The sequence below is a fragment of the Heloderma suspectum genome, chromosome 3 (genome assembly GCF_057233095.1).
Source record: "Heloderma suspectum isolate Gila_16-S chromosome 3, 16-S_ref, whole genome shotgun sequence".
Taxonomy (NCBI): Eukaryota; Metazoa; Chordata; class Lepidosauria; order Squamata; family Helodermatidae; genus Heloderma; species Heloderma suspectum.
The window spans coordinates 321,085,091-321,103,133 of record NC_139460.1 but is presented as its reverse complement, the minus strand read 5'-3'; the positions used below and the strand labels follow the sequence as shown (position 1 = coordinate 321,103,133).

Genomic DNA, 18,043 nt, shown 5'->3' with positions numbered 1-18,043 from the left:
TAGCCGTGATAGGCTACGTAAGTATTTATATAGCCTATCACAGCCTGGCAGGGACGCAAATGGCGGCAAGTGTAGTGGCCGCCATTTGAGGCCACAGCCCGGCCACGGCCAGAAGTCCAGCTGCGGCTAGCCCCAGCTGGCAGCTCTGCGGCCTTGCTGTGGAGCGGAGCCAGCTGGGGAGGATTCTGGGGGGGAGGGACGGATCACCTCCCCCCCACCGCAGACTGCCGACTGGATTCTGTACACCCCTAATTCAGTAGCCCTTTCGACTGCCTAGACCCTCTATAACAGAGAGGCAGGGAGCCAATCATTCCCTGAGGCTTCTTCACCACCATCAAAGCCCTCAGTGCCGGTGTCGGCGCCAGGTTTTGGAGGGCCCCTGGGCAAGACGCCCTCATGGAATCACCCTCCCCCAGTGAGGCTACCTTCTCAACACTGTTGCCACCAGCGGCCATTGCTCTTCATCCTCATTCCCATCATTGCTACCACATGTTTGCTTGAGAGGCAGAGAGCCAGCGAGCCAGTAGGCAGGGACATCTCCTGCTCCTCCTTCTCACCAACATCACCGCTGCCTGGGCCAGAGTGAGAGGCAGGTGGACTCGCAGGTTGCCATGGTGAAGAGGAGGAGCAATTCCAGGGGGCTCTTGTCAGTGGGCCCCTGCTGGGGTGTGAACCTTGGCAAGTGCCCACTCATGCCTATCCTTGATGCTGACGGTGCTTAGGGCAATATTACATAGGCTGCCTAGAGACAGTTAAAATATCTTTTGGATTCTTTTGGCCCAGCATTCCACATGCAGAAACTGACTAGAGTGGTAGTGAAATCTTTTCTCAACACTGGTGAGAGGACACCATCGTCCACTGCATCTGAGGTAGGGATGTATGAATCCCTTACCTGGCTCCATTCCGGGGCATCCACAGTGGGGGGAAGGTGTTCCGTCCCTCCCCTGGAATCCTCCCTGGCTGGCTCTGCTCCGCTGCGACTCCGTGGAGCCGCAGACCGGGGCCGGCCGCAGCCGACTGCTACGCCGGCCGCCATTTGCATCCCTGCCAAGCCATGATAGACTATGTAAGTATTTACGTAGCCTATCATGGCAAAAGGCAGCCACGCAAATGGCAGCTGCTACGCCATTTGCGTGGCCGCCTTTTGCCATGATAGGCTACGTAAATACTTGTGTAGCCTATCACGGCAAAGAGCAGGGGCGCAAATGGCATAGCGGCTGCCAATTGCGCCCCTGCTCTTTGCCATGATAGGCTACATAAGTATTTACGTAGCCTATCAAGAAGAAAGGCAGCCACGCAAATGGCAGCCGCTACAACAGCTGCCATTTGTGGCTGCAGCAGCCCGGCAGCGGCCGGAAGATGAGCCAGAGCCGCCGCCGCATCTGCCGCCAGGTAGGCTCCATCCCGGGGGGATTCCATGGGGTGGCGGGAGGGATGCCGTTCCATCACAGACTTCGGGGGTTCGTGGCGGAATTCTCCAACATCCCTAATATGAGGGCAGCAGATTAGCATAGCTTAGGGGATGCAGGATAGGGGTGCTGGAGAAATTCAAGATGGATTCAAATGAGCTTGGATTTCTAAGAATCCGACCCACTGAATACGCTGCGGAGCGGCCCCCTCAGGCCGTGCGGAGTCTGTGGACTTTGGGGTGATTTTTTTACTTTCCTGAAATGTACACATATAAATCCATAGAAAAATACATAAGTTTCTGCTGAGGAAAGGTTGAACGGAATGGGGGACAATACACTAAATGTTCTGTACTAAGGTAAATTATATAAATACTTATGTAAATTCTTACATAGATATTTACATAATTATTTCTGTATTTTTCCACATGACAAAAAAAGAAGATTCGCATCCATCTGTGGGCGGATGTAGGGATGGCACAGAATTCCGCCACGGATTCCAGTGAGGCTGGATTCTAAAGAATCCAGCCCCCCAGAAACCGTGGCAGAATGGCCTCCTGCCCCCCTGCCCCCCCCACGGAATCCCCCAGGACCGCACTTACCTGGGGCAGATGTGGCGGATTCGGCGGCGGTCCCCTGGCCAGCCATGGCCGGGCTCCTGCGGCCACCATTGGTGACCTTGCAGCTGTGATAGGCTACGTAAGTATTTACATAGCCTATCATGGCTAACACCCCCCCAAAAAAACCCCAGCGTACGCAAATGGCGGTGGCTACGGCGGCCGCCATTTGCATTCCCTATTTTTTGCCATTCTAGCCTACGTTAATATTTACGTAGGCTAGAACGGTGAAAAATAGGGAACGCAAATGGCAGCCGCCATATCCGCTGCCATTTGCGTACGCTGGGTTTTTTTGTTTTTTGTCTTGGGTTAGCCATGATAGGCTACGTAAATACTTACATAGACTATCACGGCAGCCTGGCTGGATGCAAATGGTGGCCGCTATGGTGGCCGCCATTTGCGGCCGCAGCAGCCCGTCCACGGCTGGAAATCCGGCTGCAGACAGCCCTGGCTAGCTGCTCTGCGGAGCCGCTGCGGAGCAGAGTAGGCTGGGCAGGATTCTGGGGGGGAGAACCGGATTGCCTCCCCCCCGTCAAGGATTCCGGGGGGAGGGATGGAGCACCTCCCCCCCACCGCGAAAAATTCCGCGAAAAGGTAAGTGAGTTTCGTACATCCCTAGGCGGATGACAGAATGAAAGGTGCCTGAGAATCTGCGAAACACAGATGGAGCGGATTTTACACAGTCCATACATCCCTAACAAGACGCACACAGCCCTGCGCTCCAACGCTTTACTGCCATTCCCCACCCCCTCAACTTCATCCTGCTTAATGGTAGGGCCAGCCCTGTTTGAATTCCTCAGGCTTGGGCCCCTGACCTCAATACCTAAGCATAACATGTTGGCAAATTATATGGACTGATAATCAACTAGTTACTGGGGAAGGAGAGGAAGGAAAGGAATCTGTACTTTTCACCTGTCTCTGCTCCAGCTTCCTACAAGAAGCCACAAGTTTCCCTTTCCTTTGTTGGGAAGAGCTTGTGAAAAAGGGTTGGCAGCTAAAAGCACTTGATGTCATAGGATCAGATGGAAGGAGAAGTGGGTAGATTTTATTTTATGATGCAGCAACATCCAGGGCTTATGTGGGAAAAAGCAAAATTTACAGATCCATCCCTAATTGCATTATCCAATACAACACATTATACTGGAAGCAGACCAAAGGATTCCGGTGCTGTTTGTTTGTTTGTTCATCCACCCAGCTAGGTTGACACAATACCTGGTTCAGCTACCTGTAAGGCAGGTATGAGATGGGTGTGACTGACAAAAATCATTGGCTAGTAAGGTATGTGTGCCTATTGAGTCAGACCATAATGACTGCATGGGAAAGGCAAGAACAGTAAGATTCTGGGAGAGATAAATATAGCAGTGTGTAAAATCATTTATTAATGCATAATAATAGGTTATGTAGCTGGACATTATAGGGAACAGATAAAACATCATTGGAAAGATTGTGAATTGTGGGTTTATTGGATCTTTTGATTTAGAGCTAGAACAGACCAAACATTAGAAATTAATATATTGTCCAACTTTTTTTTTCTTTCCCGTTCCAGTTCTTTGTAAACGTTTCCGATCCTCTCCCTTTGTGCACCGTTTCCAATATTTTAATCCTACCCTACATGTCAAATTTAGATCAACCCATAGCTGACCAGAGCTTCCAAAAAAGGGCAGGCAGCTAAAAGCAAAACCCCACTGCACCCTGAAGCTCACTGGTGGCCTTGAGCCAGTCAATATCTCTCACCCTAACATACCGTGCAGGGTAGGTGTGTGGACAACATGGGGAGGGAGGGGGCGCACCCATGTAGGTTCGTTGGAGGAAGTGCAGGGAAAATCCAATAAATAAAAAAAAGCATGTATCTAATGTATCACAAAGTGCACAACGGACATCTCCCCCTCATCTTGAAATACTTCCAAGGACTTTGCTTTAGAGCTGGGGTGATGCTTTCACCAGAACCTTTTTCCGTGACGTGACGTTTGGAGGTCGGGGCTTATCAAAGGGGGAATAGAAAAATGGTGACAGGAGAGAAGTGAGCTGCTTTCGGAGAAGCTGAAAGATTCTTGCCCCCCTTGCTTTCCAGCTGCTGAAAGATGTGTGGGGCTACTGAAATCTGCGGACAGGTGGCTGCCACGTTTTCCCACAGTCTCTCTGGAATGAGGCAATGCCAGAGGAATAAGGGGAAAATGTAACCAAGAAGAAGATTATTTGCAAGTTGCACTTCCTGCTTCATTGAGCAGGAGTGGAATAACTGGCTAGGTCCAAGAAGTGGTTCATGCCTTATTTTGAAAGGGACCGGCAGCTGTGCGGCTGTTCCTAAAGAAACCCAACTTGAACCCTGAGGATTGCTCTATTGGCCATTCACTTTTTGAGTCACATTCTCAAGGCTAGGGACAGGTGAGAAATAAATTTGGTTCACATTTTAACGCAATCTTTCCAAATATTCCCCTCCCCCTGACTATGTATGAGCCAGAATGCAGTGATGTGGAAATATTTGCACTCTCCCCAACGTTGTGATACAGGTCACAAATAAACCTGTATTTATTATAATGCATATAATAGAAGGGAAATGAGCATAAAAATGAGAACAACGGGGGAAAGTGTGCACAAAACTGCCCCACTTTTGGCCCGGGGTCCAGATTACCTCCCTCAGACTGAGCTGAAGGGCCAGATGATGTCAAGAAGGAGGGGCCCCACCCTGAGGCTCCTTCCATGACATCAATCATCCACCCATCACTGCCCACTTACTTAGTTGTTTTTTTTTTCTCTGCATGGAGAAAAGGACTCTAGTGAGGCTGCACCTTCCTGCACCGCTCGCATGTCAAACCACTTGCAAAATATGCATACATTTCTTAAAATGCACACAAAAATGTATCTTTGGAAATGTGTGTCCAAAAATGCATGCATATAGATTGTATGTTTGTAAATGCAAATGCATACACATTTTTGTGCAGGCTTTAAAAATACAATTTCACACACTGTTGTGAAAAGAGGATGGAATGAACCTAATGTAGGAAAGGTAAGAACTGAGTGCAACTGAATTTGATAGATTCATCCATCCTTACTCAAGACAGAGAAAGATGGTGCTACTACTCCAAGGCAGAAGTAGATGGTGGATACATGGCTCAACAACACTACAAGCGAGAAGGATATTGGAATTGTTGTCGATCAGAAGTTGAATAGGAGCCAACAATGTGATGTGGCTGCAAAAAAGGCAAATGCTATTTTGGGCTGCATTAATAGAAGCATGAGCATGCTCTGGGAGAGAGCGGAGGACAGGAAGGCCTGGCGTGCTATGGTCCATGGGGTCACGAAGAGTCGGACACGACTTAACAACTGAACAACAAAGCTTCCAAATCCCGGGAAGAACTAGTTCCCCTCTACTCAGCACTGGTTAGGCCTCATCTGGAGTACTGTGTCCAGTTCTGGGCACCACACTTTAAGAAGGATGCAGACAAGCTGGAGAGGGTTCAGAGGAGGGCAACAAAGATGATCAGGGGACTGGAAACAAAGCCCTATGAAGAGATACTGAAAGAACTGGGCATGTTTAGCCTTGAGAAGAGAAGACTGAGGGGAGATATGATAGCGCTCTTCAAGTACTTGAAAGGCTGTCATAGAGAGGAAGGCCAGCATCTCTTCTCGATCATCCCGGGGTGCAGGACATGGAATAATGGGCTCAAGTTACAGGAAGCCAGATTCCGGCTGAACATCAGGAAAAACTTCCTGACTGGTAGAGCAATACGACAAGGGAACCAGTTCCCTAGGGAGGCGGTGGGCTCTCCCACCCTGGAGGCGTTCAAGACGAGGCTGGACAGCCACTTGTCAGGGATGCTCTGACTTGGATTCCTGCATTGAGCAGGGGGTTGGGCTCGATGGCCTTGTAGGCCCCCTCCAACCCTACTATTCTATGATTCTATGATCCTATACATGTCAACTCAGGAGTAAATGCAATTTAACTCAATGGGGCTGACCTTCAGGTAAGTGGCCATAGGACTACAGCCTTACTCAGCTCAATGAGTTATTGGTTATTTAGAAAGACATACCTTAATGAGCGTATCCTCATAAAGCTTGATTCCAGCCCGCCACATGCCTCCAATGACAGGAAGTGGAAGTGGAGCAGGAGGGTAGTTTGTGCGGGACCACAGCTGTCTCAGGAAGTGCAGAATCAGAAGGGCCACTAGCACAGCAATCAAAAGCAGCTCTATTCCCACCATTCCTTTGGCTTTCCTTTCCCTGTCTTTGTATCTGACTAGCACGTCTGGATGTGTTCGGTGCTCCTCCTCTGATGGTGTTCGCTTTCCTCACAGGCATATCCAGCTTATAGTAACACCCTTTTATAGAGCTTGCTTCTTAAGAGCAAATAGACAAGTCTCCTGACACCATATACTATTAGTCTTGCAATGAGACCTTTGAGGCATATATTACTATTAATACTAATAATACTAATGCTAACAATTTACTTTTACTGCACCGTCAGCCTACATCTGCCTATATCAGGCTTGGTTAATTCTGTTATGTGTTAGTCAAATAACTGAGGGGAAGAGAAGCTAGAATGACAACCTTGGGCTGGCAAAGGGCCAATTTTGTGCATATATATTCTGAGAAGTGTACTTAGCACATGTTCATAACGCCTGTCTTCCATTAGGGTGTGTGAAACCTGGTCCTTTTCTGCTTTGCCTTCCCACACCCTCAGACGTTGATGTAAACTCATCAAACGTGGCGGCTCGCCTGATTAAAAGCAGCCACTGGCGAGATCACATCACTCCAGTGCTGAAGGAGTTGCACTGGTTACCAGTTGTTTTCCACGCCAAATTCAAGGTGTTGGTTTTGACCTTTAAAACCCTATATGGTTCCAGTCCAGCCACTCCAGCCTATCTTAAGGAGCGCCTCCAGCAGCACCAGACAGGCCGCTTAACAAGATCAGCCTCGGATGGCCTTCTCTCTCTCCCATCAGCCAGGACAGCTAGACTGGTGGGGACGAGGGAGAGGGCCTTTTCTGTGGTGGCCCCCATGGCCCCACTCTGTGGAACTCCCTCCCTAGGGAACTCTGCCATGCCCCCTCTTTAATGGGCTTCCACCGTGCATTAAAAACATGGTTGTTCAGGCAGGCAATTGGGGTGGGTTAGGGTATTTTAGAAAATATTTTTAGAATTTTATTGTTTTAAACTGCTTTATTGTATGCTGTACATCGCCCAGAGTGGCTGGGTGACCAGCCAGATGGGCGATTAATAAATTTAATAATAATAATAATAATAATAAACTGTACAGAGTATTTTACATGTTTGTATCATACAGTTCTAAGAAACTATCATCCAAGCTACAGAATATTAGTGTCCCTTTGATTAAGGTGAGTTTCAAACCCCCTCCCCACCCCACCCCCACACAGGTTCTGCCACTATATGCCTCACATTTCTATTGCTTATAAAAATTACACCTGTTGGACTAATAACTTGAAACATGGCATCCATTATCTACTTCACGAGGTTTATGAATGTGCCAAATTTCAAACCAATCTGATCAAAACAGGTACAGCAAGTTTAAAAGTACTGAAAATCAGCACATTTTTAAACTCCAGTTTTCCAACAGGCATATCATGTATTTCTTTCACTTGGGGGTTAAAAACAAACAAACCTAATGTAATGGTGGCTGACCAGGTCCAGGCTCTCTTAGATGAGACTTGGGTCCATTTCAGTTGGGGTCCAGGCCTGGTTATACTACCAAAACAGATTTCTTAGTCATTTATTTAAAGCATTTTTAATCTTCTCCTCAGCCCGCGAGGCTTCTGGAGTGGCTTACGTACCATCAGATAAAAACAAGACAGTCCCTGTCCACAGGCTTTCAGTCTAAAAAGGCATGAGACAACAGGCAAAAGGGATGGAGAGGGAAGAGGGGAAAAACCCAAGTGGTCTTTCGGGAGGGTTGGTGGAATGGCTCTGCTCCCCATCTCAATCTCCTTCTATTTCAACTTGCTGAACAAGTGAATGTGGCTGGAGCCTGTTGAGGGAAGAGGCAGATGGAAGTGGTGCTCTGTGGGGTGACATCACTCTGGGGGGAGACAGAGGGAGCGCAACCCTGTTCATTCTTCTTGACCGCAGCTTTGAATACCATCAGCCACGTTATCTTTTTACAGTGGCTGCCAGCAGAGGTGTAGTGGTAAAGTCTAAACTGCAGGCGCTCTTTATGACTCTCCCACAGCCACCCCACATAGCCACCACCCCCATCTATGACTATAGAATAAAAACATACTTTTGATCTCTTGCCTTTCTCAGAGTTCTGTGAATGCGAGATTTGGATATGTGCCATGGAGCCCCAGCTCCTTAAAGCAGCAAAGCAGAAGGTGTTGCATAAAACAGAATCAAGCCAGCTTCTCCCCAGCAGCACTACAAACCCGGCTGTCTGGAGTTCGGTGTGGGCGGGAGGGACTACCTGAATGGACATTTTCAGAAAGTGGTGCCGGGAGATTTCTGCTCGACTCTATGGCATCTTCACTCCAGCTCCTGCAAGGTTCCATCTTATTCCCCATGCTGTTGGACATCGATATGAAACTGATGAGTGAAGTGATTTGGGAGTCTGGAGTGCATTGTGGAGTACTGGACTGGTGCCTGGCCACAGTAATGGACTGGATGGGGGCTAATAAACTGAAGCTCAGTTTAGACAAGATGGAGGCCCTGCTAGTGAGTGGTTCCTCAGACTGAATGAAGAGGACTCAACCTGGAGGGGGTTGCTCTTGCCCTGAAAAACTTAATGTGCAGCTTCAGGATGCTCCTGGATCCATCACAGTCATTAGAGGCTCATGTGGCCTCTGTAGCATGGCATGTCTTTGAACAACCTGACAAACATTTCTGTTCTCTTAGGCTTCTTAAGTATTTCTGTATGTTTAGTGCTTAAGACCCACCTACACCAGGGTTTTACTCCGGGGTGGGTGCGAGTCGAGGTCCCTCGTGATAAGATCACACAGCCGTGACTTTGCAGCCATCCGTGGTTTTCGCCTGGAAAATGCAGAGTTCCAAGGAGTCGTTTTACTGAGATTTCTTGGTTTTGATGTGGGTTTCCCCACAGTTGCAGGCCATCTGTTCCTTCCCCAAACTGACTTCACATTTTGCAGTGGGTGTGTTGTGGGCATACATAGTGCCTGTGTCACTCTGTGATGCCCCTTTACTCCCCCCATGTCAGGATTCCTTTTGCCCCCACTGAACCTCAAACATAGGGATGTACAAAAGTCACTTACCTGTACCGAAATTTAATTCGCGGTGGGGGGGAGGCGCTCCGTCCCTCCCCCTGAAATTCTGGCCGGGGGGGAGGCGCCCCGTCCCTCCCACAGCGAATCCTGGCTGGCCGGGAACGCAAATGGCGGCGGCCATAGCCGCCGCCGTTTGCGTCCCTGCAGTCAGCCGTGATAGGCTACGTAAATGTTTACGTAGCCTATCACAGCTGAGTAAAAAAAAAAACCGCGCGTACGCAAATGGTGGCGCCCATGGGCGCCGCCATTTGCGTTCCTTATTTTGGCACGTTTAGTCTACGTAAACATTTACGTAGACTACGGCGAAAATAAGGGGAACGCAAATAGCGTAGCGTCTATGCTATTTGCGTTCCCCTTATTTTCGCCGTAGTCTACGTAAATGTTTACGTAGACTAAACGTGCCAAAATAAGGAACGCAAATGGCGGCACCCATGGGCGCCACCATTTGCGTACGCATGGGGGGGTTGTTGTCTTTTACTCAGCTGTGATAGGCTACGTAAACATTTACGTAGCCTATCACGGTATTTTTTAAAAATCTAGCCGTGATAGGCTACATAAATCTTTACGTAGCCTATCACATTTTTGTTTTTTTTTACTGGAAATGGCAGGGGCAGCAGCCAGTCAGAAGACCAGCCGCCGCAGCCACTGCCGCCGAACCGCCGCCGCCAGGGAGATTCGCCCAAGGTAAGTCCCATCCGGGGGGGCGGGGGGGCAGACCATTTCGCCACCGATTTCGTGGGGCCAAATGCGCTGGCATTCGGCCTCCCCGAGATTCGTGGCAAAATTCTCTGACATCCCTACTCAAACGCCAAATCAAAGACAGACATGAGGCTTCAGTCTGCAGCTTTTAATCCATACGTCAAAGGGTCAAACAGATGCAAATTCTCAGAGACTCTCAGCCTACAAGGAAATGCCTCCAGGGGGTTCAAATGTAGCTAAGAAAGTTGCCCGCCATTTGAAAGGAAGGCGGTCTCACTAGTCTAACCTAAGGGGGGGGGGAGGTCTCTGTCTCTCTCGTGAGGTTTCTAGACACAGCTGTTCACACAAGGCCAATCCGGTAGACCATCTAAGTTCCACCCCAGGCTTCTCCCTCTTTGCTCTGCGTCTGCGCCTGGCATCTATTAATTCAGACCCCCAAACCCCGCCTCTCCCTGTTCGCTATCTCGCACGGGGGGCGGGGGTGAAGAGGGACCCTCCTCCTCCAGCTGGACCTTTGAAACCTGAGGAGCCTGCCTAGCCATGTCTGGACTGGCCTGGGAAAATACCTCCCCCGTGTCTGGCGGTTCTTCTTCAGAATCTGAACTACTATCCCACTCCCTGCGCTCAGAAACACTCCTGACACCCCATCCCTTCGCAGCTGCGTAGTTAAAGAGGCACAGAGGGGCGTTTTCATCTATTTAATCACACTTTCACACAGTTTTGCAGCTTCGTATCTTTGCAACGGTTGTGGAAGGGCTGGGGCGGGGTCTTGGGGGAGGAACAACATCGCTCCAGCCACCGTTTTGGAGTGATGGCTAGGCACGTAGCACTCACACTTGTGCGTGCGAACCATCACGAGAGTCTCAGGCTGGGGAATTGTCAAACTGATCGTGCAGAAATGAAGGAGCACAACACACCCACTTTTTACCTAAAAAGGGACAGAAAGACACAGCAGACCCCCTCAAATACAAAACAGCCACTGAAGTGTTGCACCCCCATACGGGATTGCACAGCTGCACATTTCAGTAAAATGGCAAAAAAAAAAAAAGGCCACGGTGAGTCTGTTAGGGAAACATGCAGTACCTCGCAGGTGTATCACAGGGCATGCTGATTCGAAGCCGTATTGCTGCGCAGTTGTGACGGGGTGGAGGAGACAAAGCGGCGCCATTTATTTATTTATTTCATTTCTATACCCAGAGCTGAAGCTCTCTGGGTGGTTCACAAAAATTAAAACCAAAGAGCAAACAATAAAACAATATAAAATATATAAAACATTATAAAACACATAGATGGGGCCCTACTCTTTTAGTCCCTGCAGTGTGTTTTTAACTCTTGTTTCTTAGGGTTGCTTTAGTTTTTGCATCCATATTATATTTTATGATGTGTAAGAATGTCTACTCGTTGTGTTAATTGTTTTATTGGGATTTTATTGCATGTTCTTCAGTTATTAGCGTGCTTTAAATTATATTATACAATACTTAGAGTAATCTATTTTAAGAGGTGTTTAATATATCAGTTAGATACTTAAATCAATAAGGAGAAGAATCAGGGCCTCACACTACCTTTCCGAACGCAGTAACATAGCATGGGGCCCTGAGTCCTGCTCTTCCTTTCCATGTGGTGGGGAAAGGGAATGTGAGGATTGGGGCTCTTGTGCTACCTTGTGAAGGCAGAAATGCGGTGTGAGAGTCCTTTCTGTGTGGTAGAAAAAGGATGTGGAAGGATCAGGGTCTCGTGCTGACATTCTGCTTTCAGAAAGGGGGTGCTGCTGGGGCGCAAGGAAGGCACACCTGACATGTACCAGGTGCAGCATGGCTCAGTTGCTGCCCCCTCCAATGTGCCCCTGTGAACATCTGCCTAGAATGCCATAATTGGAAGTTCACCACTTGGGAAGAAGTGATTGAAAAGGGAGAAGAGATTGAAGAGGGAGGGTGACTTATGCAGAAATAGGACAAATGAAAGACTGGAAAGAACTGAAGCCGTCTTCTGTACACAGATTGTTTCATAATCGGTTGGAAAAGGACATCTAGTCCATCTTAAAAGAGGCAAGCAGTGTGGTTTAATGGGTGGAGTGTTGGACTTGGAACAGTGAAACCACGATGCAAATCCCTAGTCAGCTATGAAACTTAGGGTGCAATCCTGTGCAGGTTTAGACAGAAAACAGGCCTACAATTCCAAGCATTCCCCAGCCAGCCATGCTGGCTGGGACTTGTAGGCCTTTTTTCCGTCTAAACCTGCATAGGATTGCGCCCTTTCTGTGTGGCTTTGTGCCAGTCACTTTCTCTCAGCCTCTCCTAGAACACAAGATTGTTGTGAAGATAAACAGGGAGACGAGAATCATATAAGCTGCCTTGAGGATTTTCCTTCAAGAAAAAGGTGTGATAATTTTTTTTTAATAGAATAGTTATTTTAATTTTTAAAATTATTTTAATATATGGTTACTTGGCACATTCGTTTTTGACTCCTGCTTCCAGTTGCATGTTCATAATTACATAATTATTAGTTTAAGATGAGCATGTCCAGTGGGAATTTCCCAGTGGGAGGGAGGAGATGAAATCATAACATGTGTACGTAGAAAGAAAGGCAGCAAGCTATATCTGGTGACTTGCTGGATTCTTTCTTTGGCAATAAAAAGTAATAATAATGATAATTATGCTGGCATAGGAGTTCTCCTATGATAATTTATTTTTGCCTCAGTGTAAGGGTTAGGAAAGAAAATTTGGAAAGCTGGGAATGGTAGGATAAATTGGTTTTTGTGAGTAGCTGGTAAATAAGATAAATGTTCAGTGCTTTATTAGGTGTTGATTGCCCAGTCCATTCAACTCAGTGGGTTCTCCTTACCACATGTCGAGCATGTCCAGTGCAATTTTTCTGTCAGTTTTCTGGCAGTGGGAGAGACATAACAGGAAACTGTCAGCTGAGAGAAGAGAGATGTAATGTTTAGGACTGACGGAGCCATTCTGCCTAACAGACAGATAATTGATGAAGAGAGGATAGGGAGGAAAAGAAAAAGGTATACTGCAATCCAGGCTTACTCCAAAGCCTTCCTAAACATAGAGGAACATATTTATTGAGTTCCATACATTTCCCCAGCTGATGACTCCTGGGTGTTTTCAGAACCATTCCATAAGCTGGACATACTGCAAATGTTGTTGTATCATTGCTAATATTTGTAAGGGTGCCAGAGCTAATACTTGCAAGGATCCTGAGCACCTGATAGTAGCATGGGAGACTGTGTAACACAGGAAGGAGCATCTTGACTCTTTTAGCCTGGCCCCATTTCAATTTATCTATGCTTCTGGTGGAATGACTGGGAGGAATGAAACTCTGCCTGCTGAATATCTGCCTGGTTTTGAACTACATCACTTTATGCAACAGTGTTTATGTTGTAGTGGCTTAATCAAAAATCTTTTGTGAGAAAAAAAAAAAGCAGAATATGTTTACATAGAAAGAGAGGTGGCAAATGGCACCTGTTGACTTTATGCCTGACAGACAGAAAGCTGAATGGTGGAGAGGGGAGGGGAAAGGAACGGGAGTCTGGAACTGAAGCTACTATCATGATATCATCCTATGCAGGTTACTCAGAAGTAAGTCCTACTGACAGGCCAGTAGCCAACTCCCACCCCATCTTTTCTCACTCAAAGTTGTATTTTGTTTAATGGGACTTACTATCTAGTAAGTCAGAATAGAATTGCAGCCTCCATTTGCAATATGTATCCTTCATTATAAACTGCCGCTCGGCCAAAAAACAGATATACACCTTGCTTTTTGAAATTAGCTGCCGTGTGTGGCTGCTGTGAAAATGGTAAATTCTCTGTTAGGCATAATTAGGAAAGGAATTGAAAAAACTGCCAAGATCATGCTCCCATTATACAAATCTACCACACTTAGAATGCTGTGTATACGGTTCTAGTCACCACACCTAAAAAACCGATATTTTAGAGCTGGAAAAAGTGCAGAAAAGGGCAACTGAAATGATCAAGGGGCTGGAGCATCTCCCCTATGAGGGGAGGTTACAATAGCTGGGATTGTTTAGCTTGGAAAAAAGGAAGGTAAGGGGAGACCTGATAGAGGTCTACAAAATTATGCATGATGTAGAGAAAGTGGATAGGGAGACATTTTTCTCCCTCTCTCACAGTACTAGAACCCAAAGGGGTCATCTTATGAAGCTGATTGGTGGGAGATTCAGGACAGATAAAAGGAAGGACTTCTTCACACAGCACACAGTAAACTACGAAATTCACTTCCACAAGTTGTAGTAATGGCCACCACTTTGGATGGCTTTAAAAAGGGGTTGGACAAATTCCTGGAGGATAGGCTATCAGTGGCTACTAGACTTGATGTCTATATGCTGCCTCCAGTATCAGAGGCAGTATCCCTATGTACACCAGTTGCTGAGGAACTTGGTTGGGAGGGTGCTGTTTTTCTCATGCTGTTGCACTCAAGTCGAGTTCCCGGATTTCGCACAGAACGAGTTGGAGGCACAGCAGGAGTCCATCAGGCCCAAAAAGGTCCTGTTTCACCATGATCCATAACGGTGTTGTGAAATGTCACCAATTTTGTTTGCTTAGAACTTACTGTCCATTCACTCACACTTTTCCTTTGTCTTTAAGGTGCAGATCCAGATGGAAAGATGGAGCACCTAGAGCCAGCAAAGGTGCCCCACAGTTAGGGATGTCAGAGAAATCTGCAAAGAAACCAAATGAGTTCGTATTTTCATGAATCCAACCCGTGGATTCCTCAGCTGACTGGTTTTTCCCTTGTCTGGCAGATTCCGTGGACTTGTAGACCAGCTTTCTAACTTTCCCGAATTTTGCGCAAATTTCATTGTAGAAAATACACATTTTTTTAAAAAATGGCCAAAATGCGCATTTCCTCCATAGGACAAAGCGTGAAAATGTACATTTGGGGAGAATTTGCGCATTTTCACACATGCAAAATTGCGCATTTATGCACATTTGCGCAAATTGGGAAACAACCCCCCCATCCCCCGATTCTGGCGATGGGCGGATGACGGAATGAAAGGCGCCTGACAATCTGCAAAACACAGATCTTACACAATCCATACATCCCTACCCATGGTGGCCTGCTCCTGTACTGCCTTATGTAACATCTGAGCCTCACTTTATTTCTAGAGGAAACCTCCTTTGAGTTTACCTGTGCCTTCTTATTTCTTACATCAGTAGCAGGCAGGATGGGTTAAACAGTGAGAGATGGGAGTCTTTTCTGATGCAGTAGCACTGAGAGAGGTACTGCCGTGGTGCTTACAGATGTGTTTCCTAGCACCATTGTAACTGATGATGGTGCCAGTGATGAAAAGGCCAATGCAAGTTTTGAAAATAATCCTCCCATCCGACAGATTTTTAAGAGGCACCAAGAAAAGGTGCATCATGGCAGCGTGGCGTGGGGAACATATGGACTGCTTAAATCCATGCCTGCAACCCAGACAAAATGAACCAGTTCGTCCCCAACTTCCACTCCTCTGAAACAGCTGCTTCAATTAACCACCTGTGAATCAGGTGGTGAGTTGGGCTGGCTGTTTAGTTTATTCCTGAAGTAAATACTACAAACGTAAATATGAAAACTGGACAGAAACACTTAAAGGCCCAAATCCAAAGAAAGTTGGTTGTGCCTAATTCCCAGAAACATTAAAACATGAACAGGACGTTTTGCAGCTTCTGGCCATGTTCATATCCCCTCTATGTCCATATCCCCTCCCAGTTTTCCTTTCTATCTCAGGTGCCAGCCTTTTGCCTTCTCATCTTCCCTTCCTTCTCCTTGGGTATTCCCTCTTCCAAGCAGTCCCCTCTCACTCCCTTTCCCCCATCCTGCCTGTCTTGCCCCTGCCTAAGTTCCAGAGGCACTTCTGAGTATCCAGCCCCTCAATGACAGGCAGACAGGGTGTGCAAAATCATAACCAGAGACTTCACCACCATTAAAACCTTAGTGTGTTACAACATTGGGGCTTAGAGACAGTTAAAGGGTCTTACGGCCTGCTCAGGAGTGAACCACTCTCCTTAAGCCCTAAGCATAACATTTCAGCAAGTACTGCTGGTTATTAGTAGGGGGAGAAAATGGAAAGGTGTTTGTGTTGTTTGTCTCTTGTCTGCTCCAGCTTTCTGCAAGTTTCCCTTTTCTTTGTTGGGAAGAGCTTGTGAGCTGCATTTGACTGCTAAGAACTCTAGGTGCCAAAGGATCTGCTGGAAGAGAGATAGGTAGATTAGATGGATGGTGCAGTGACTGTACCATTAGGCTGTATTGCACCATACATTCCATCATATTGCAAGCAGATGGCAGAGATACCCATCCTTCCTTGCAGCCAATTTTGTTTTCACAGCAGCTGTTTCAGGTACCCATGGAAGGTATGGTATAAGTGTGATTCATGTGAGAACCTGCTATTAAGAGTTGATCGACCCTTTTGAGTCATGCCTCCTTTGAGATTGCTTGGGGAATCCTGGGGCAGTAAAATGTTGAGGGAATGCAGCTGCTCCTTTGTGTTTAGGGATTTGCAGTTTATGATATTAGGCCACACAGGTCACCTTGCTAAATGCAAGATAAAGGGAATATACAGAATATCATCTCAAAGATTCTGAATTGTGGCTGCGTTGGCACGTCAGGTTTTGAGCTAAAGCAAATTCATCTTTATAAACTGATGAACCAATCTGGATGGGTGGAATTTATGGTAGTTTGTGCAGCTTTATATATTATTGATCTTTTAATTAGAAGAAAGTGTAGAGGGTTTTTTGTTTTTTTGCTGTTGAGTTAAGGGATGAATTTTCCATTCTAGGATATGATTATTGTTTGGGTAATAAACTAATCAGGTTTCAGGTTTTGGTACTAGTGTACAAAGTCCTAAACAACTTGGGACCAGGATACCGAAGAGAGTGCCTTCCCCTTTATCCACTTGCCTGGTCATTGAGGTCATCCAAGGTCGTGCTCCTGGTGGTCCCACATGGACCTATGGCCTAATTGGAGTCCACCCAGAGAAGAGCCTTCAGCATGGTGGCCTCCTTTCTGTGGAACTCCATGCCTCTGGAGGTCAGGCAGACGCCAACATTGTGTTGTTTTCAGTGCCTCCTGAAAACATCTTTATTTCAGGAAGCTTTCCTTGACTGACCTGCCATGGTTTTTTTCTGGTATTCTGTTTTTAAAAATAACAGATTTTTAATATAGTGCTTTATCCTTTTTATCTTTTATTGTCCACTGATCTAGAACCTGTTTAGATGTGGAGCGGTATATAAATGTTGTAAATAAATAAATACAATAAGTAACTTTAACTCCTTCAGTTGTTCACAGCCTACTGTAAAACACTGTATATTGTTATCTAGCTTTACTGCCTGTAAAACAACACCATTTCAATTTTGTTCCTTCAGTCTAATTTAGAAACTTTCTCTGTCATGCCACTTCAAACTGTTACCAATGTCTGGTATCTTAACCTGAAGTTTCCCTCACCCACTCCCATCATGACCTTTGCTCCATATTTCCACTTTTTTTAGTTATGAAAACAACTTTCCTTATGCTTTCCTGGACTGATTTTCTTATTTTGTAATTTTATTGCATTGCATTGTATTTATTTATTACGTTTCTATCCACCCAATAGCCGAAGCTCTCTGGGTGGTTCACAGCAACTTTCCTGGTATATTTATACAATGCTTCCTTCTACTTCCCTTTAACTGTGCTGAATGAATCTTCTGCATCAGCCTTGCCAAGCCTGGTGCCGTCCAGATGCAGTGGACAACAATTCAACACCCAGTAAGATATATTGGTTCTTCCCAGGCAACAGAAGCCTTTAAAGGATTAATGAAACACCTAAAATGGAGCCCAAGTAATAATGCTCCTAAATAATAATAATTACATCAAGAATTAAAAAACAAATTACCAACCAACTAATGATTAGAACAATTAACATGACAATAATTAAAACAACAATTAGCAAAAGTATGACAGCTGAAAAGTGCTCAAGCCACTACAAATCTCCTACGCACTGAAGTTCAGGAGTAATATTTGACTGGGAACATACTAGGGTAACAAAAGAAGTTTTCATGTTGGAGCCAACAAACTTCAGTTAAAATGATTTGAAGCTTTCCAGTCTA

The 18,043-nt window shown here is 46.3% G+C and overlaps 1 protein-coding gene across 2 annotated transcripts in view; it reads right to left on the bottom strand.

The window, feature by feature from the left end:
- Window positions 1-18,043, bottom strand: part of LOC146351704 (cytochrome P450 2J4-like) — a 42,065-nt gene that overhangs the window by 13,646 nt on the left and 10,376 nt on the right. Inside the window, exon 1 of one of the 2 annotated variants that reach the window (XM_084847665.1) lies at window positions 6,055-6,225. The exons of the other annotated variant lie outside the window; for it this stretch is intronic. Coding sequence (XP_084703791.1) covers window positions 6,055-6,225 — 171 coding nt within the window. Of the gene's footprint in view, window positions 1-6,054; window positions 6,226-18,043 lie in introns of those variants that run through there. 2 annotated transcript variants of the gene reach the window in all.